At 43.4% G+C, this 22,137-nt stretch overlaps 1 protein-coding gene across 1 annotated transcript in view; it reads left to right on the forward strand.

Moving 5' to 3' along the window:
- Positions 1 to 21,510, forward strand: part of LOC146208199 (beta-alanine transporter-like) — a 47,367-nt gene extending 25,857 nt beyond the window's left edge. Inside the window, exons 4-10 of the mRNA XM_084587222.1 lie at positions 646 to 814; positions 916 to 1,042; positions 1,574 to 1,686; positions 7,404 to 7,618; positions 16,450 to 16,628; positions 19,159 to 19,322; positions 20,424 to 21,510. Of these exons, the coding sequence (XP_084443348.1) occupies positions 646 to 814; positions 916 to 1,042; positions 1,574 to 1,686; positions 7,404 to 7,618; positions 16,450 to 16,628; positions 19,159 to 19,322; positions 20,424 to 20,511 (1,055 nt within the window). The 3' untranslated portion in view covers positions 20,512 to 21,510. The remainder of the gene's footprint in view (positions 1 to 645; positions 815 to 915; positions 1,043 to 1,573; positions 1,687 to 7,403; positions 7,619 to 16,449; positions 16,629 to 19,158; positions 19,323 to 20,423) is intronic.
- The last annotated feature ends 627 nt before the right edge of the window (positions 21,511 to 22,137 follow it).

Raw genomic sequence — 22,137 nt, forward strand, 5'->3', positions numbered from 1 at the left:
GATATGTGTAGATGTGCCTAGCAATGTTTGTCACCCCTATTTCTTCTTTTCGGTTTGTTTTTAGCTTCGCTATCTGCTGACATAAGATGGTACTTCCGAAAGTTTGCGACTTCTAGAGAAAAATGCAAGGGTTGAACGTTTGCTTTTTGAAAAGTTAACGCAATTTTTTCTGCTTTTTGTACCACGCATGTTTCAGATTTTCTGGCGAATGATAATGTGAAAGAATGTATTGTAAACTTTTTTCGCTGAGTGATGTGGCAATCCTATGTGGCTAAATACCAGCCTGTGCAGCACCTGCTACCTGCGCGACGTCCGATGTCAGTGTGTGTTGAACACAAGGCACTATAAATGTCTGGAGCTTTGCACTATAGCCTAGCTACCTCAAAGCAAATGTCGCTTTCGAACGTTAACTCCTTTAATAAAACCAAACCAAGTCTCCACGCGTTGTCAAGTTTCTAAATTAAATATAGAAAGCTTTTCTTGCACTTGTTCTTACCGGCACGCTTTTTAGACGCATAGAAATATTTCACCAAGCACATTTAAATATTTTTTTTTCTTCTCATGGGACGTAATTTTGCGCCCGCCCTTCTTTAACGAGCGCACTGCTCACCAATTGAACCATTGCTACTCCCCGCGGGTGTGCAGTGCTGGAACTAGTGGGTGCCGAGCAGCGTACTTTGATGCTTGGCGTGTCCTGCATGGGTTGGACACTGGGCATGTGTCTGCTTCCGCTGGTCGCCTACCTTAGCCGGAGTTGGATGGTGCTGGCAATAGTGTGCGCCTCATCCACTGTGCCACTCTTATTCTTCTTCAGGTGAGCTTCTGGGCTTGATTATATTACAATGTTTGTACAGCATCGACAGTGAGCTTAGCAGCCCTTCTCCATCACTGATGGGCCTTACGTCTTCGTTGTAGGATCGTCCCCGAATCTCCGCGGTGGCTCTTGTCGCAGGGCCGGATACCTGAGGCGTCAGCCATTTTGCGTAACATCGCCGCACGCAACAAAGTTGAACCTCCGGCAGACCTCGACCTGAAGCTCAAGGTTAGTGTTACAGCTACTTGTTCTGTGATGCTGCCTCCACCTACTTCAAAGATGTTTCATATATTTACGCTCTGCACACGGCCGCACTTGACCTGCTGAATCACAAGGCTACATTGGGCTGTCGTGACCTTTGGTGTTTCTGATCTCCATCTCGTACCATGGAGAATCAATGTCCTCCGCATGGTGTCCATCGCCCGCCATTAACGACTGAAACATGACAAAATTACAGCATCGCCATGGTTCTTGATGGTCAGTAGATGGCCATAAGTTGTAGGCATGATTGCCTGTCAACAGTGGGTGATCGATGAAATATGATGGTGGGCATGCTGAAGCAGCAGCACGTATTGCTTCGTCCAAGGAGCAGCGTCATTATTACTACAAAAAATACACAGGCTTTCTTTTTACGTTACAGTGAAGCCCCAGTGGCCATAGCATTTTCAGTACATTTAGTACATAATCGCTGCTTATTTAGTTGTGAGGTTTCTATAGTTACTAGTATTTAATGAAACTGCTAATGATTATCTATTTCAGAAAGTTCAGCAAGGAATCAGCGCTGAAGAGGAAGAGGAAAAATCAGGCTCTATTTTCGACCTCATCACTAAACCCAAGATAAGAAAGAACCTGCTGATTCTGACCCTCGTCCAGTGAGTCACTGTGTTATTAAGACCATTTATAACTCTTCGTAGACATGATAGACACAAATTACGCAAAGATGTGGTGTAACTCACTTAATTATAGGTCCCAAGAAAACTTTTCTTACCTCCCGAAAGCATTGTCTCATGTCCGTCCTGATGGAAGATTTCATACTGATGAAACATTTGTGCGGCTAGTCCTAGAATATAATGCTACAAATGAAGTCTCCAGCAGAAACATTTCGTAGTAAAACACGTGCATATTTAATTGGTGGCGTAAAGGTGAACATCTGCCCCGCATTCAAGAGGATGGTGGTTCGAACCCCGTTGCCGCGAAATTCTCCACCGGTAAAAAAAAAAAAAATCCACGTGTCGATGGAATTGCATGAACAGGCTTGGGGTGCAACCTGATGCCGGTGAACACCTTTGGCAACGTACTCCCTCACCAGAATAGGTGTTGGCTACGCTGGTGCAGTAATTGACCACACCCTCTCATGAATAGACTCATAAAACCCCGGCCCTCAGTCACCAGCGGCTGCGGAGCAACTGACCACGGCGGCGGTCAGACCTGTGACGCAGTGGAGGTGCTAAATTTTTCTGCCTCAGGACAGGCCGCAATTGGAAACTGACCCTGGAAACGTTTAATGCTAGAACCATAGCTAGTGAAACTGGTTTAGCAGTGCTGTTAAAAAAACTAGGGGGTATGAAATGGGATGTTATAGAGCTTAGTGAGATTAGGAGGCCGAATGAGGCATTTACTGCACTGAAGGACGGGTATGTACTCTGTTATCGAGGTTTACCGGAGAGGCGAGAACTAGGACTAGGTTTCCTTGTGAATAAGTACATAGCTGGTGATATAGAGGAATTATATATCATTAATGAAAGGGTGGCAGGCATCATAACTATAGCTTATTAAGCGATACAAACTGAACGTTTACAGGCCTACTTACCTACATTTAGTCATGATGACCAGGCAGTTCAGAGCTTCTACGAAGATGCAGAATTGGAAATGGAGTAAGGAAAGACTCAGTATGCTGTACTAATCGGCGACTTCAATGCCAAGGTAGGGTAAAAGCAGGCAGGAGACCAGACAATGTGGGACTATGGCATTGACTCTAGGAATATTATGAGTGAGTTACTTTTTAAGTTTGCAGAGTGCAATAACATAGGAATCATGAACATGTCATTCAGCAAACGGAAGAACCGAAAGTGGACATGGAAAAGTCTTTACGGGGAGACTAAAAATGAAATTGACTTCGTACTGTGTTCTAACCCTGCCATTATATGCAGGATGTAGAGGTAATATGAAAAATGAGATGCAGTGACCAAAGGATAGTAAGATCTCGAATTACTCTAAACTTGAAGAGGAATGAAAACAGATTAGTAAGAAAGAAGCTCATCAACGAATTAGCGGCGACAGGGGGAGGGGGGAAGGGGGCAGAAGAGTTCAGGATCTCGCTGCAAAATAGATATTCAGCCATAACTTAGTATGACGACATTAACATAGAAGCAATGAACAATAATTTCAGAGATATCATTGCTGACTGCTCTCTAGAAGTAGGCGGTAAGATAGTTAGAGAGAATACAGTAAGTTGTCTGATGAGACGAAATATTTGATTAAGAAACGCCGAAGTATGACCAATATAAGGAAGTATAACATGGAGAACATTGAGCACGCTGTAAAGAATAGGGGAAGCCTTAGGAAGACAAAGAAGAAATTGGACATAGGCAAACATTGGATGTACGTGCTAAGGGAGAAGGCGGGCAATGTCATCGAGAATATGCACAAGATAGTCAAAGTAGCCGAGGAGTTCAATACTGGTCTCTACAGTAGCCAAAGTAGTCAGGACAATAATGAGATTGGCGGTAGAGAAAAGCTGTCTACACGTTCTGCCAGTGACGAAGGACGAGGTAAAGAAAGCATTAGAAAATATGAAGAGGGGGAAAGCAGCTGGAGAGGATTAGGTAATTATAGATTTGTTAATGGGGGGGGGGGGGGGGATATTGTGCTAGAAAAACTCGCCACACTGTATACGCTGTGCCTGGGATCATCGACGCTACCGGAACCATGGAAGAACGCAAGCATTATCTTAATTCATAAGAAAGGGTACGCTAAGGACTTGAAAAATTACAGACCAATCAGCTTGCTGTCTGTTAAGTATAAGTTATTTACAAAGATAATCGCTAATACAATCAGCACAACCTTAGACTGCAACGATGCAAAGGATCAGGCAGGTTTTCGGAAAGGGTGCTCTACTATCAAATGTATCCATACCATCAACCAGGTAATATAAAAGTAATCAGAATATAATCAGCCCTTCTACATAGCATTCATTGATTACGAAAAGCGTTTTGCTCAGTTGAAAACTTGGCGGTCATGCAGGTATTGTGAAATCAAGCTGCAGACGAGCCGTGCGTTAGAGTTCTGGAAAATATATGTAGTGAATGCAAGAAACCACAGTTCTGCATAAAGAAAGCAACGAAATTCCTATAACAAAAGGTGTTGGACAAGGATACAGGAGACACTATCTCCCCAGTACTATTCACGGCTTGCTTAGAGGAAGTATTCTGAGACTTGAAATGGGAGCAGTTAGGGATAAGGGTAGATGAGAATACCTCAGTAATCTGCGATTTGTTGATGAAATTTCCTTTCTAAGTAACCCAGGGGAAGAACTGCAAAGAATGATGACATTGCCTTGCTAAGTAGCTCAGGGGATGAACAGCAAAGAATAATTGATGACCTAGACCGGAAAAGTAGAAAGGCAGGCTTGAAAATCAACGTGCAGAAGACTAAGGTAATGCTGAACGGCCTGGGAAAGGAACAGCGGCTTAAAATAGGTACCGATGCGCTGGAAGTTGTAGGCGAATATGTCTACTTAGGAGAGGTAGTAACCGCAGATGCGGACAATGAAAAGGAAATAACAAGAAGAATAAGATACAGATGGAGAGCATTTGGCAAGCACTCGCAGATTATGACTAGCAGCTTACTAGTATCGCTCAAGAGGAAAGTATACAATAGTTGCATCTTACCTGTACTCACCTATGGGGCTGAAACGTGGAGGCTAACGAAGAGGGTTCTACCTAAGTTGAGGACAACGCAGAGGGCTATGGAACGAAAAATGGTAGTGGTAACGTTAAGAGATAGGAAGCATACAAAGTGGGTAAGAGAAATAACTCAAGTTGCTGACATTCTAGTGGAAATCCGGAAAAAAATGGGCATGGGCAAGACATATATTGCGAAGAGAGGATAACCGAAGGTAGTTTAGCGTAAGAAACTGGATTCCAACGGAAGGAAAGCGCAGCAGGGGAAGACTGATAGTTAGGTTGGCGGATGAGGTTAAGGAGGTTGCAGAGGTCAAGTGGATGCAGCTAGCACAGGACCGGCTTATTTGGAGGAATCTGGGATAGGCCTTCGTCCTGCAGTGGGTGTAGCCAAGCTGACGATGATGATGATGATTTTGTGTATTTACCTTAAGTAAGCACATCACATCTTAGGAGGGAGTAGAACGTTAAGAACTACGTTGTTATTCACATTTTAACTCGTTTAAGTCGTCGTACTCAAGAAATCCGGGGTCGACGTAAAGTCTGTGGGTGAAAAATCCCTGGCATGGAGCCGGAAGGCGGTACCAGGCAGCTGACATGATCGGGCCTAACGAGACTACGCCATGCCAGAAAGTTGGGAGGAGCCCTCAATTCAGGTTGATCATTTGAGGTGGGTAGGCGGAACTTGAACAAGCTTTCCAGCGCTCTTGGATGCCGACTCGGGCAAGCTACTGTATAAGCCGCGCTGGTACATTCATTCGGCTTGGTTTAAACTTGGCTGTATATTTTGGGTAGTCGCCTACGTTATCACATCCTATCCTTAAAGGCGAAGCTCAAATGTCCCCGGTCATTTTTTATCGGGTTATACAAACGTTAAAAATAAACGCATCTTCAAAAACCGTTCCACACCCTGCTTGAACGCACAATCCGAAAGCACTTCACCAACCCACTAGCTAATATAATGATTCTAATTATTATTGCGGCAGCATCAAAGAGCCCTTTAGACTGGACTCCCAGAATAGATGATGGAGCGTTCGTCGGAAATAATATTTTGGGAATTCGAAAATAAAGTCTACAAATTAGGCAAGGTTATAAACCATGTCAAACTTGCTAAGACCGTTCCTGTAACGAAGGTATTTCAGAAAATGGAAATAACTCTATAGAATAAAGCGATTCAGTTTCCTATGTTGGAAATGAAGCTTAGACCCCCTGAGTGCCAAACGCGCGCACTACATACAGGCCAAAAAAAAAAAATTCTTTTTCTGAATGATATATAATACAAGTGGTTCTGTAAGTAAGGCCTATACAGAGAGTTGTAGACTGTTTACTAAGTATTTTTTTCGCACAAGTGAGTTAAACAGGGGCCTGAAGAAGGCGTTGGGATTTGCGTGACTTACGGTCCTGAGTGTAAATACTGCAGTGGTGTAGTATGTTGTCTACTGTAATTCGTGTACAGTACTGTACTGAAGCACTACCTCCTGTAGTGTGATTCATGTGTGGGTATACCGCAGTGGAGTAGTATGTCGTGTAGTGCAATTCGTGTGTGGTCTAGTGTAATTCGCGCATGCCGAATTTCTCCGTCTTCGACAAGCTTTTTTTTAGCGGACTGAAATTGTTTTTCACCATCGTTTTTGCGTTGAACTCTTTTTACATACGAATAAATAAATAAAATGCCGCCAAAGCCAAGATGTCTACTGCAGATTTCAAATATCTGTGTATCTTAAGACATTACCAGCAAATGCATGTTTCTGTTGAGCCAATCTCAGGCACCCTGATGTTACGAACATCATCTTACCAAGCCTTGTTTAGGTGTGAAGTATTATTACCATAAGTAATAAATTTTATTAATTTGATTGTACAGTCGGCAGGGAGATGGGGCTAAATGCTCTGTTTTTCGCTAAACATGGCGTCGGCATTGGCATTGCAACGAAAAATCTCGAGCATATGACGTCGCAGAGCTGGAAGTGCTGGTAACTGAAGAAGCTGCTTTGAGAGTGGGAGAATGGAATGGGAATCGGACAGACTGACTGGGACGCCTGAATCCCGAGACAGACAGACTATTTATGACCCACAGGCCCATTCGTACGGCTTGGTTAAAGTGCGGATTTATAAAATAGCAGCAATAAAGTCTTTATTATTCAAACACGTGCACATGTGGGCTAATGAGCTGGTCATGTGCTATGTCGAGTGCTGCTTCACGCATTTTTGGTAGCTTAAGAGTGTACACTAATGAACACATTTGAGATAATAGAGGCAAAAACTGAGCGAATATAATCAATTTAGTGAATAAACGAGCAAGGTTCACATACTGAAAAGGGATCTGGTGCGGTAAACGCAGATGGGCGTATTTATTAACACCAGCATGTAATTTCCCTTCAAGGTCAAGCGCAACTGTCCTTAAATTGTTTTTTGGAGGTGAATAATTTCTGAATTCATCTTGAAGACCTCCTTTGCAGGAGTAATATAAATTCATTAAGTATTCCAATTATTATTTCTCACACCGGTATTAGGGGGAGAGGAAACATTCACTTACTATTGGACTGACCAACAAAACGACCCCAGCTATAAGCATGGGCTAGAAGCTGCCCACATTGTAAGCTAATTATTATATGCTTTTTTTTACAAGTATTTCCGGTAAAAGTTGCGTCCCAAATTTTTGTCTCAGAACGGTGGCGTGTCTCGTGCAGGTGCGCCAACAGCAGCGCCTACGGCGGCCTGCACATCAACGTGACGCATCTTAGTGGCAACGAGTTCCTCAACTTCCTGTACCTGGCGCTGGTCGAGTTCCCGGCCAACGCGGTAGGCTGGTGGAGCATTGACCGCTTCGGCCGCCGCTGGACCAATGTCTTCTTCGTGCTTCTCACTGCCACATCATGCTGGGCAGCCGTGGCCGCACATTCATGTGAGTCACCGCCACTGCAGCCAGGCTTTGACTTCTTGTGCTTCCGCCGCTATAGGCTGTGTGCTAGTGACACCAAAATGCGAGACGCACTGCGCCGATAAGCCACTCTAGCATGGTGGTTTTGGTGTTTGACTGCCGAGTACAATGCCGAGGAATCGGCCATGGGAACCGCGTTTAGACGGAGGAATGCACAAAACGCCTGCGGGTTGTGCGATGTTAGTGGTGCGCGTTAAAGAAGAGCATATGACCAAATGTTTTCCAGAATTCTCGACTACGGCGCTTGTCTCATCATTTCGTTATTTTCTTCATTCTTCACTAATGGCTTGCTTGAAGTATTCGCTGCCGATGAGAGTTACTGCGTTTTTTCGTCCCCCGTAAAATATGCCTATTCACGTATTCTCACGTCGCCGTTAGCAAGAGCTTTCCTATCTTTAGCCGCCGAGCGCTTAAGCACTCAAAAATCCACAATGTTGCTGCAACGTCTCCCACTTCACTGGTATACTTACGCCTAAAATATCTTGAGAGAGGAGATCCCCTTCACCCTGTGCTACATACACGCAGGATGACACTACTGCCCATGTTGCAGTTGTTAGGTCCTGTACGGTGGCTATTGGAGAAGTGAGTCAGTCTCATAATAAAAACTGTAACTTTTGCGATCCGAAATTTCATCTCTTTCAAGGTTTCCACACCTTCAGATGAGATCAGGCTACCAACAGCTCTCAGCAAAACAGCCGATGGCAGTAAGTTATTTGTAGGGGAAAGGTAAGCTCTCCAAAGGAAAAGCCGGTACTAGATGGTGGCGGTAATAATAGAAATCCCGCTCTACAGTCGGATCAGACTTGCAGGGTATGTCAGCGACTAGTCTGCTCATAAATGACTCAGGTGACAAAAGTAAACCATCGCGAGAATAGTAGAACAACATACTACATCGGTGAAAGCAGCGATGTACCGCAAGCGCTGTAGGAAATCCAGCGGGCATATAAGCGAGATAATTTGCCTCGTTACTCAAGCCAACATACACACGCAAGCATTAAAATCGGACGTAGCTGATCCTCACGGAAATACGTTCTCATGAGGCTCGGAACTCTGACTCAGTACGCAGCATATATTTAAGAGCATAACAGCTTTATCTACCCACTCTTCATAATCTGTTTTCACAATTTTAGTGGCAGGTTACCTGAAACTGCAATACATTATTGGCGCTGGTAAACGTTCACGTCTCTCAACCTAAACGTACTCCCCTTAGTTGAGCTTTAAAACATCTCCCATTTTATTTGGTAGATTCAGCTTGGTGGAAGATGATGCGAAGGCTTTATTTGGACATTAAAACTTAATTCCTTTAAATTAGCGTCAGTGTTTTAACCTATGGAATGACTGAGCATTGCGAAGACGTGAAGACAACAGAGAGTCAGTGTGCGCCTGGCTGGAAAAGTGTGGACGATCTCCAAGTGGTGGCCATAATAGGCCATTAAACGAGCTGTATCATCTGGCCAGCACTGTTTTGTAACTGTGTAAAAAAAGCGTTATATCGCGTCTTTGTAGCACTATGGAGCTTCAAGTTCACTAGGCGCCTATGAATTTGTGACATATATCAGCTCATATGAGCTCCTGTGCCATTCGGTATTCAGTATCAAGCCCCTGACACACACAATCGCACTCAAACTCTAACACAACCAAGCCCATAGGAAACCAGAAAAAAAAAGAAAAAAAAGAAATGCTTTTCTTGCCACTGAGACCGAGATGTTTACACCAACGTCGAGAATAGACGTAAGCATGGAATGCTTTGCGTTACCTGACGTTGCGTTGTCTAGGGTGGGTGATAGGAGGTCCTTGGCGCATTCTTGAAACCTCTTTCGTCCAGGGTCATGGCATGCAGAACCTTAGTGCGAAGTACTACTGCAGGCGACCTCGTCAAAGCGCAGAGTGAGCCCAACGAGACGAACACAATCACTGAGAAAACATACATCTTGCACCGTCGGAAACACACAGGCCTGCTGCCAAAAACGCCGCCACATCTACGGTGCCACTTGGGCGTCACAGCGCGCTATGCTCTTGCAGCTGCTCGTCTCCCACCCTAAAATTTGTTTTGTACGGACGCTGTCACGTCTTATCGGTTGCGGGCTATCAGCAAAGCAGCGACGACGAGATGGAATCGCTGTCATTGATTGCAAGGAGCGCAGTTTTTTTTTTTTTTCTTTTGCGATTTCACTCCACTCAACTAACAACGCTTGTTACCGTTCGGCTGAACATGCATTGTCACGACGTTTATAAAGGCAGCTTCTTGCGTGCGTGATGATGCACGCTTGGGGACGTGGTCAGGCATCGCCCACGTTTTGTGTGCGCGGAGCTCATGCAAGGAAAAAAATTGCTGCATGCTGGCTGTATGATTTACAGCGGTGTTGTAAACTGCCCCTTATTCGCCGCCAAAATTGGCAGCGGAGCCTTCTTAAGGTTCGTCATGATCTCTTTCCGGTTTGCTAGAATTTCAGGACAATGTTCACTTGAGATGGCCGGCAATGACCTATATGGTACCGTGTCATGCTTATAGTCCCGTTTGTACCTCTTCTGTAACCCATAGCTCATAGTCCGCCCCAACTGCTTTTATGCGAAAGGTCATCTTTGAACTTTCTCCCATGGGCACACCCGATGATTATGAACTCTGCATACCAGTTGCTCACCAGATGTAAGGTCACTCTCTCTACTCACCCAACTGATGCGGTTTTGATTAGCAAAGAATTTTAGTCGGATTCTGACCTATACACTCGACGGGAACATACAAGACCTTGTATAAAAGCACCAATGCCAAGACTGATGACACGCGAGTACTTTGATGTGTTATTTTCCGCCTACTTCATGACGATATGTTACGGGGTCCCATGAGGTTCGATTGATGATATAAAATCATCATGCTGTTACCTACTATAAACTGTTCGCATTACGAACAAGCCGTTATTTATCGACTATGGATTCTGTAAGGAATAAATTATTATTTACTCCACTAACTCTAACCCTTCGCATTCAAAATCAGAAAACAATTCGCACAACCCTTCGCATCAAAATCAGACAACCAACATCTTCACTATGCAATTGCCTTGGCGGTTGACTATTTCTAGTCTGTTTATTTATTCTTTTTTTTTTTACAGCTGAAATGTTCGCACATTAGCGATGTGTTTTGTAGGCCAAGAAGACGAAGCTGTACACAACATGCAGCCCACAAATGTTTTGCTGCACGAGAACTGTACGTTGATGCTGAAATCGATGAAGCACCCCTCGCAGAAACGTTTTCAACTACCTCTTTTACTGACGTCACGGCTACTTTGAACACACTAGCAGCTTCGCGCTTAACACGGTATGCCGACATGAACTCAATGCTTCGCGGTTCGAAAAACTGGAGGAACGCCCCACCGCAGGCATAACGATGCGTGCGCGCAATTTTTAGGATAGTGATAATTTTAAGAACAATGATTCCCATTAGGAAGAGTAATACTCAGCGAGCGAGTAATTTGACGCGCACAGCTGCCACATCAGTTTCAAAAACAGATGGCTAGAAGGCGCGACAGGGCGCGCCTCCGATGCGTAGAACATCCACAGGCGGACGATCATCTCGCTTCGCCAGAGCTCGTGTGTTCTCTTTCGTATTGCTTCTGGATGTACTTTGAACAATGTAGTTATATTTAATAAATTCACTGCCAGGCAGGCTGGACATACCACCTGTTTTAGATGTTGAAATGGTATGAAATGAAATGAATATATATATATATATATATATATATATATATATATATATATATATATATATATATATATATATATATATATATATATATATATATATATATATATATATTGTGATTTTCCTACTTACTTTGCGTGCTGTGAGTGAAAAAATTTTTTTTCTTTCTTTTTTCAAAGAAAGGTGTTAAAATGGGCAAATGAGTGCAATGGGGACATGCAAATTGTTTTAAACCATGCACTAAGTTGTCTGTTGTTTTCCGTTACGTGTGCATTTTTTTTATGTGTAAGCGCTTCCAGATGACTGATGTCAAGGGTTTTGTTTAATGTTTCAGGTGTTTGCTACGTTGTTTCTCTATATTTATTTATGTGTATCTTTCTCAGCAGGGAAAGCAATATTTTCTTGTTTCATATGTGTGCAGCTGTGTCCTTAGAATACAGATGGTATGGCAACCTGAATTTCGTTAGGTGCACGAAAGCACATTTTGTTCAAGATCACTGAGTCTTTTTTTAGGGGGAAACTGAAAATAAACTTCAAACTTCAACTATCGTAGAGCACTTCCTTAGTATCTTTAATAGCGAAACTTGCGAGTGGTAGTTATCAGCCCGTCAGCTAGTGCTTGTGGGCAACGTTAACAGAACAGTGGCACATGAATAAAAGCTTCTTCGAAGTCATGCGCCACTTCGACAGGAAGCTCTTTTCGAATACGACCAAACTAACGACAAAGATAGAGACGTGTTTTTCGTACTCGAAGTGTTGAACAAGATATCGAGCTCATTAGTATGCAGTTTCACGACCACTTGGCCGTACGGGAGCGCTGCAAAATTTGAGTACTGAGAGTAAGCATTTTCCGAAAGGTCGCCTATACTTACCGGAGCATAGTGCATCTTCCTTTTTTTCTACTGTGTGTAAGCAATACGTTTCAGCATATCTCGCGGAAAACCGGCTCTGGTCAGAAACTTTTCGGTAAAAATAAGCTTAGCAATGCACGTTTTCTCACCAGTTTTCAATCATGAACAGCTCTTATAACACCACCTACATGTAAACGTAGAATTTATTCTTGAGAAGTTTCAAAGAATCCCCATTTTTACCCTTCCTCTCGCTGAATAAAAAAAGTAACAATGCACATCACGCATACCACCTCTCCTTACCTATGCATGCTCTTCTTTGCCCTTATTTGGTGATCATTTATAGTTATATCTGATGCATCAATTCACGCTCCAGATGAAACAGCGTGTTCCGTACGACCAAAAATTCTCGCCAAGTGTGCCAAAGCGAACAGCGGACTTAATACAGACAGACCGCCCCGTGGGGCGACAGTAAGTTCAACATCCTCTGGGAAAAGTAGGTATATGTTTTTACTATAAATGGAACGCAGCTGTGAAACACCCGAACGTAAGTTAATGGCACAACCACAATAGAAAGTTTTCGTACGTGGTTTGAGGCCCCGCAGAGCTGCCTTTTTGCTGCTCTTTGCTAGCTAATAAATTTCCCTGTTCATTCTTCCACAACAAGAACAAAAGAAATCACCTCGATAAGTGTAGGATTGGTTACCACAGACTTCAAATACATCGAAATTGAAAACCTTTCAAGAACAAGGCAGCTGCTTTATCAAACACATTACCCTTTTTCACTATCCTTCTAGATCGTTCCGCTGTGCTATGAGTACGCCCTATACATTTCATTTCATTTTATTACCCTCAAGCGCATACGCATTACAGAGGGGAGTGGTACATCATATATGATAGAAAGCATAGAACACTAAATGAACAAAACATAACAAAGGCTAAACGAACAAGGGAATACAGAACAACGAAAACAATCTTACAATAAAGAAAGTTATACAAGCGGAATAAATTGAAAACAATCATAAGCGGTGAGAGAACAGCATTATACAGCGAAAAGAACAACAGCACTGGGAGCAAACAAGCATGAAAAACCAAAAACGGAAATAAGATAATAGTCAGGGGGGAAAAAGTGTCACGGATCAGCTTCAAGATATTGCATCAGTGATGAGTGAAATGAATCGTGATCTTGGATTAATGCGATATCGGGTGGAAGGCGATTCCACTCTACTGACGTACGAGGTAGAAAGGAATGAAAAAGGGCATTAGTATTGCAAGTTATGACATTTACTTTGTAAGCATGATCAACGCGGGAGGAGCGATACGATGGCTGCGAAATGAAAGTATGCCTCAATTCGTTATGATGATAAATTTTGTGAAAAAGGCTAAGACGTGAAATTTTCCTTCTAAGCTCGAGAGATGGCAAAGATAACGTTAGTTTCATTGAAGTTATGCTGCTAGTGCGACTGTAATTGGAAAGAATGAAACGCGCTGAATTATTTTGAACCATCTCAAGGGAGGATTTCAAGTTCGTGAAACCGGGATCCCAGATTGCAGAAGCATATTCAATCTTTGAACGTACCAATGCTTTGTACATAGTCATTTTAGTCGAAACAGGTGCTTTCGAAAAGTTACGGCGCAAATACCCAAGCATGCGGTTACTGTTGTTAATAATGTAATCAATATGATGCTTCCAGCTGAGGTCATTAGTAATATGCACACCCAAATATTTGCACGAAGTTACAGTATCTAAAGGAGTGTTATTCAATGCATAGCAAGCAGGGGGGGAATTACTGCGCGACACTCGCATAGCTTTACATTTTTTAACATTTAGGTCCATACACCATGTGCTGCACCATTTAGTTATATTATTGAGGTCAGATTGTAAAGCAGAAACATCGGTGGGTTCAGCAATCTCGCGATAAATAACACAGTCATCGGCAAATAAGTGAATAGGGGAAGTCACACAGTTAGGAAGGTCATTAATATAAACTAAAAAAAGAAGAGGGCACTAAACGGACCCTTGTGGTACACCTGACGTAACAGGTGTTGACGGTGAATTATTGTTGTTAGCAAAGACATGCTGTGATCGACCGATGAGGAAAACTTCGACCCAGGTAAGAAGATGTCTGTCAATATTAAGACACTTGAGTTTAAGTAGTAAAAGATGATGGTTGATTTTGTCAAAGGCCTTAGAAAAATCCAAGAAGATACAATCAGCCAAGGAACGGTTGTCAATAAGGGTTAGCATGGAGTTTGTGAAACAAAGTAGCTGTGTCTCGCATGAGTATGATTTCCTGAAGCCATGTTGCGCTGGATTGAAAAAAAGGTTCGAGTCAAGAAAACTAGCTAGGTGTGAGCAAATGACATGTTCAAGAATTTTACATGGTATGCTAGTAAGAGATATGGGGCGATAATTAAGGGGAGATTGCTTGTTACCGGATTTATGAAGTGGAATCACCTTCGCCTGCTTCCAATGTACAGGAATAGCGCCAGTATCTAAAGATTGTTGAAATATTTTTGCCAAAAGGACAGAGGAGTACATGTTTGTTTCTTTAAGGAATCTTGCATTTATATTGTCAACACCAGAGGAACATGAAGGTTTTAGTGTTTCAATTAGCTTTGCAATCCCGTCGGCATCTATTGATATTGGATGCATAATCGTATAGCCCGAAAACGAATGTGTAGGCAATTGAAGATTAGTTGCAGATGAAAAGTTTAGTGTGAACATATTGTTTAAAATCGATGCGCACTCCTTGCTAGGCACAGGTAAGTCGTTCTGGTCAAGTAAAGAAATCTCTGAGTTGCTCTGGGAGTTAGTACGATGTTCCAAAATTTGCTAAGGTTATTAGTGAGCAAGGATGGTAGAGTGTATTTCAAAAAAGTAGATTTTGCAGAAGCGACAGCTTGAGAGTAGGTGTGAGATGCATTAGTGTATGCTTGCCAGCGTGACGCAGTCTGCTGCAGTTTTGCTGCCCGAAATAAGCGTTTTTTTCTGTTCGAAAGTCGATTTAAGTACGGATTATACCATGGCGAATGTCTATGTACTGTTAGTATTTTCTTGGGAATGTAAGCCTCAGTTAGATATGAAATTTTATTGACGAACAGGTCCCAGTTCTCTTGGACAGAACGATGTTCAAAACCACTAAGATAGTTGTCAAGGAAGAGCGAAAGTTCTCTATTTATCTCTTCAAAGTTTGCCTTTTTGTAATCAAATATAATCTTGCGTTTTTTCGTAGCTGAAGACGCGGTAAAGTTTAGGTCGAAATGAAGTAAAGAATGATCACTGAGTCCCGGCATAAAAATTATTGGGCCTATCATATCAAGGTTAGTGGTGAGGATCAGGTCAAGAATGTTAGCAGAACTGCCGATAACACGCGTTGGGCCATCAACAACCTGATCAAAATTGAAAAGGGAGCACATATCGAGAAAAGCTTGACAATTCGAAGAATATGGTGTGCAGGTAGGCGGTGTCGATGTCCAGTTTATTGATGGATAATTGAAATCGCCTAGAAGAAATACCGGGGATGCTGGATAACGAAGGACGACGGTGTTAACCGCGTCATGCAATTCATTCACGAATGTGATGTCTGCATTAGGTGGACGATAACAGACGCCAATGATGTGCACTCTGTTGTTTAAAATGACGCCGCACCAGACAGACATGATCACTGCCGAGAGGAATACTTTTTACTCCTACACAACATGAAAATTTGAGCGAATGTGTGCGCATTGGATACTTTGCACCTCAACATGACGCGGTTTCTATTATAACGTTTTCTTCCTTATGCGCTTACCTCGAACAATGTTGAACGCCGCTTCTCTCTCCACTTTTAAGGCGAAAGCTTTTAATGGCTCATGCTGTCGTGGATAGAACGTGTCCCGCTTTTGCGGCGTTCTGATTGGCCGAGGCGGGAGGACGTCATAAAGTTCTCCACTAATCACAGATCACCACCACAGTATGCCCGAACGCGTCCCTTATATGGCCATATGTCAGTCAATGATCAAGTACTGAATAGTTATTTGATAATTAATTTCCAATTTGTGCCTAATTAAGTAATTAAATAATTAACTAAGTAGCAGTCATTTTTACTTATTCAATTAATTGCCTACCTAATTACTATTCGGTTATTGCACTAATTAATCAATTATTTTCATACTAATTAGTGCCAGTTGCGTAGCAGAATGTGGCACTCTAGCGTTGGCCTTTTGCTACTTTATTCGTTAAAGTCCCTCGTAATTTTGTGACGCAGCCGGGGTGGTGCTCTTGATCTCCTCAATCGTGGCCAAGTTCTCCACCACGGCGGCGTACATGATGATGTACCAACAGTCGGACGAACTGTTTCCGACGCCACTGCGTTCTTTCTCGGTGGGCGTTCTCACCGCGCTGGCTGCGGTCTTCACGGCATTCGTACCTCATGTCGTCTACCTGGTAAGTCTACAGCTTAACTGATAAGAATCCTTCGAACGAGAAGCAGCGGTGATGCGTGTCATTCTTTGTCTGGATATATTGGGCGGTGATGCGAGGAATCGATTCCCGCAAAAAGGACTTGCGGCCTTTGTTCGCAAATTATTCATTCCAAGACTGCATTCGCCATTTAACATTCGCAGCTGCAGCATATAAAGAGGCACTGCAATGGTGTTGGATGGAGTTGACAAATGCTGATGATGCAAATATATATTAAATCGAAGCCGACGACTAAGGCTTAACTAAGCCGATGACTACGACGCGCAATTCAGAAACGGGTGCTTCAGAGCTTCGCTCTAAAATGCAAGAATTCAGCAAGTCATAATGTATTAACTTTAAATTTAACGTAATTAACATGTTAATTTGTGCGCTGACTAAATTTAACGTTGATATCTGACTTCACAATGGCGTATCATTCACATGTCCTTTGCTCTTCGGTATTTGCTTCACTGGGGTGCTCGCATGCACACCATGGACAGTAGCCAGTGAGAAAGATTTTTCCTTAGAAAAAACTTTTTTGAATATTTTCTGTTTTTTCCCTCAGAAGCCTTCACTGTAGTATGTGAGATTATAGTTCTTATAGTTTGGACTCATTCTTGCTTATAGACGGGCGCAGTTCTTATTAGGTGATGTAAACGTGTGGAGTTCAGAAACGGCCTACTTTAAGTAGTATTAATTAAAGCAGCACCATTGGACCTGAGTTTCTTTAAAACTTCCTGTGAAACCTTTAGGAATTTATCTTTTGTACCTCTCGTTACAATCTGTTCTCCAAGGATCGTTTCTTGTGGCTAGACACACTTGCAACAGCTCTTCACGGCCTTAAAAGCTGCTCTTCGTTTTCCTATAACCACTTCCACCGATAAGCTTTATGCCACCGGGCTCTTTCATCCTCTTCGCAGTCTCCTTTTTCTTCACCGTGACCGACAGATAGCTCGCCTCTCCGGCACAGTTCATGGACACTGGCTTCTAAACCAGGCTAACATTTCCGCCATCCAGTCAGTCCCGCTGCCAACTCCTTCCTCTCCAGAGGCCACAAATCTCCGTATACTTCTTCTTCCAGCCAATATGTCACCAGTCCTGCATGCTGGCCGCTGACATGCTGCTGCCTCTCATCATAGTCCGCCCTTCAATAACCATGGGGTCGCTTACACGGATGCCTCACATGTGGCTCCTCGTGGGTCCAGAAGCCAGGTCCTCTTTCATCCTCGTCTATCTACCCCTGTCACACACACTAGCGGCCCATTTCTTCACCCTCTGAATATTATCTCGCTTCAGGTCCTCTCCATCGTTCATGCCATTCAAAGTTTCCATTATCTCCCACCTGTGCCTCAGTATATTATATACACTGACTCCCAGGCTGCAATCCGTGCCATTCAATCTATAACTCTAACACGTCATCTGTCCACGGAGCTCGAGGTTGCACTCGTTGCGCTGCAGCCGTGCCCCGTCTTCCTCCGATGGATCCCTGCACACTCGGGGATTGACAGCAATGAGCTGGCGAACCAGCTCGCCCGTGAAACTCGTAACCGGGCACCGTTCATCCCCTGGCCAAGATCCTTGGAGTGCGGGTCGAGAGTGTCTCTTCGCGCCACCATCAGAGAATACTACAATACTGCTCGCTTAGACCGCAAGCTCTACCCCGACCCTCATCCTAATCTTTCCGTTCGGGAGGCTCATATCCTTCGGCAAATACAGTTGAACACACTCATAACCCCTGCCCGGCTATATCTCTACACTTTCCGTCGCGATCCATCATGCCCCAACTGCCCTTCTCTCAATGCCAACCTTTCACACTGCCTATTTTCATGTCCGGTTGCATTGCAATCGGGATTCTTTCCCACCTCCTCCCATACTATCTGGACCTGGGTGGACTGGCTTGGTACTGAGGGTGAAGAAGAACAGCGCCTGCTCGTCCAGCAGGCTATCTATGTATTAGGCGCCTAAGTGTTGCGCCTCAATAAAGTCTTGTACTACTACTACTACTACTACTACTACTACTACTACTGCTACTACTACTACTACTACTACTACTACTACTACTACTACTACTACTACTACTACTACTACTACTACTACTACTTCTACTACTACTACTACTACTTCTACTACTACTACTACTACTACTACTACTACTACTACTACTACTACTACTACTACTACTACTACTACTACTACTACTACTACTACTGTTACATTAGTGACTGGAAGCACCCACAACCTTTCACGATCACACTTCTTAACTGGCACATCTGAAATTCTATTCGGGCAAATGAGCGCTGTTGGCCTGATACCATGAATAGATATTATTATTCACACCAGCAGACAACTTCCCGATCCCTGTGTTCAATATGAGAAACAGGATAATCACATGCACAGCGAATAGGCAAAGAGTATTGTACTAACTTGTTGGAACATTTCAAAGCATCGAAGAACGTGAAATGACCGGGAAGCACCCTACGGGTAAATATGGATAACCGTTCTTTTCACGAACCAGAGAAAGCACGGTGCCTGGATACCGTTCCTCTTTATGGCGGTGCTGACCACGTCTGCGGGGATTGCTGCTGCATGGCTACCCGAAACCAAGGGCTACCCGCTTATCCAGACAGTCGAGGAGGCTGACAGATTCGGCCGCGAACAGAAGTTCTTCTCATTAAACAGGTAAGAGAGTAGCCCCACATGTATACTAACAAATAGCAGCAAATATTACAATATATCTACTAGTGATCTTTCTATCAGTATATCTTTCCTTAATTCGATCGCCATCTACCTATTCTTTATACCCATAGTTTCTAGCTTTATAACTTTTTCTTGAGCCATTTCTCTTTATAACAGATATTAAGATAGCTACTTTATATGCATAAATACTGGCTACATTACTTCCGTAGCTAAGAAGAGTGAAGGTAGGAAAGTGGGCCAATACGATTTAATTTCTTTGCTCTCTTATTACAGATTCATTTCTTAATATCGCCTGTGTGATTTTATTAGTCCTCAGACACAACTTCAAAATGCAGAAGTCATTTACAAAGGAAAAGCTTTTTCTTTTTATGCTGCATTATTTCTTGAAATTAGTGCTTGCAAGGCGTCGTCAAGGCTCAAGCCTCACCAAGAATTAATGGTGCAGTTGCATTTGCAGGGAAGGGGCTTAGATAAAAAGTTTGGTTAATCATCATTAGCATCAGCATCATCAGTCAGACACTACCCGCTGCAGAGAGAGGGCCTGTTCCATACTTCTTCTTTTAACCCGGTCATGTGTAAGATGCATCCACTTCACCCCCTGCGGACGTTGCAATATCATCCGCCTACCAAGCTTTCCCCGCCTCCTGCTACGCTTTCCTTCACTTGGAATCCAATTTGTTACCCCTAGCGACCATCCGTCATACTCTCTTCGCACTACATGTCCTCCCTATGTCCATCCTTTGTTCTTGATTTCCACTAGAACGTTATTAACTCCAGTTAGTTATCGGCCACACACGTACACACAAACACTGCCGCCTTTTGTTTTCCCTCCGTCAAAAAACAATAGCCGCGGATGGTATTGAAACCGGCTCTCACGGTTCAGTGTGCATGGAAGTGACTGAGTTTAAACAAAAGAAATGTCTGGGTCAAAACGTGTAATTAAAGGTGGTGTACCAAAGAACGGATCACTCAGAAGTAGCAGGGATGTCAAGATATTCTATAGTATTGTCTATCTTTGCTGGGAGGCTTGAAGTCACGTATGCGTAAGGTAACAAGACATCTGCTTATCTGTTTGGCTTACAGGATAGAAGAGTCCTCGAGGCGTGTACACCAAAAAGAAAACGGCGAGAAGACACCTGTCGAAATGGAGCCCCTTCACACTGAAACATGACTGTCCAGGAGGCGCTTCATGTACTGCGGCATCTTCTACAAGCACGACACAAGCTTGGATGATGCAGGATACAGGACATGCCACCCCATCGAGATGAAGAGGAAAATAACATGGTTGGCCTGTATCCACCGGGCCTTACGTGTAAATATAAGAGGTTCATGGTCCCGTTCTACGGACTTAACGCAGGAGTTACATTCACTGCAATCCAGTAGCCTGAACCATGACCTACGTCAAGTCGCCATCCCTTGGAATCGCTAATCATGCGACTAGAAGGCGCTTCAAAGAGAGGCGAAGTATGAGGCCTCAACTCAGGATACAAACGGGAAAAAAACTGTGCCAAAAATTAATGCTCTTTCGATTTTTTCATCATCAAGTTCATTAAACACACCATGATTCTGACTAAGCAAATTGCATTTGCCTTCGCTAGACGACTTACTAGGGCCACTAAAGACAGTCGATCAAGTTAATTCAAGTAATGCAACGCCCATTCGGTCTGATGAACTCGTGTGCCAGTGACATTAGTGCGAAATGATGAAAGGTTATTTTGGGCCCTTTCCCTACAAGGGAAAGTACCGGCCTTATCCTCCGCGGAAGGTGGGGCAAATTGTGACTACAACAGTGCAAATGAGCAACTACTGTAACGCGTATTGCATTTGCAGGCTGTATTGCAGAAGTCAAGCCCACTTCATTTTAAGAAATTAATCGCCAAGAATCACTTTTTTCACTGACGCGCAAACTTGAAGTCATGAACACTAGCATTATAAAACTATCGCCTTTGCTCATTAACGATACAGTTCGCAATCATAATCCCTGGTAAGTTTCATTATCATCCTGCGAAGCATACAACCCAAAAATGTGTCTTCTTGAATAGACTACTGGCTCCCTAAACACCTTGTCCCCATTGTAAAACGAGAGAAAGAAGATAGCTACACAGTATGAAATAGCACTGGGCAAGGGTAGAGGAGGAGCCTCAATTCGCAAACCGAGCCAACGTTTCGACAAGTGGACGGTTTAAATACGATTTTGCTTCCGAGAAAGAAAAGCCAAGTAAGAAAGGAAAGGGGGGGGGGGGGGGGGTTGAATAAAGTAGGGCAAGGAGTGAAAAACTCTTCCTCCCGCATGTATCTCTGAGCCTGGAACCGGTGATCACATAGCCTGAAAAAGGAAATAAAAAGTGGCAGCAGCAGGAAAAACTACAATGCCGACGGATGATATGGGTTAGCACCCAAAACAGGGTCTATACTCAAAAGCCTTTCTTGAAAGGGGCAGGCATTCGAAAAGGTAGAATCGTATCATTTGTATAGTTTTCAAAAGCAATTCGACAGAGGTGCACTTTCGCAGGGTGGGCGATAAGAGCCGTAAAACTTCCGGCTCATTCGCTACCCTCACTTTCAATAAGAAATTAAAGGTTGCAGAGGGTAAACTATAAATAAAGTGATATCTAAATAAAAACGTTTATTCCCCACCTCTATTGTCTAGCGTGTTTCCTTCATTGAGAGCACAAAACTCAAGCATGCACGCAAAAGGTAGGCTTTAAGCGAAGCTGCTATCGCACGATCAAGCATGGTCTCGTGGAATCTTTAGTCTGGTCATTTGGTACTGATGGCAGGGAAGAACACTTGTCCG

Source organism: Amblyomma maculatum, chromosome 1 (assembly GCF_055883805.1).
Source record: "Amblyomma maculatum isolate TAMU_Amacu chromosome 1, ASM5588380v1, whole genome shotgun sequence".
In the NCBI taxonomy this organism is placed as follows: Eukaryota; Metazoa; Arthropoda; class Arachnida; order Ixodida; family Ixodidae; genus Amblyomma; species Amblyomma maculatum.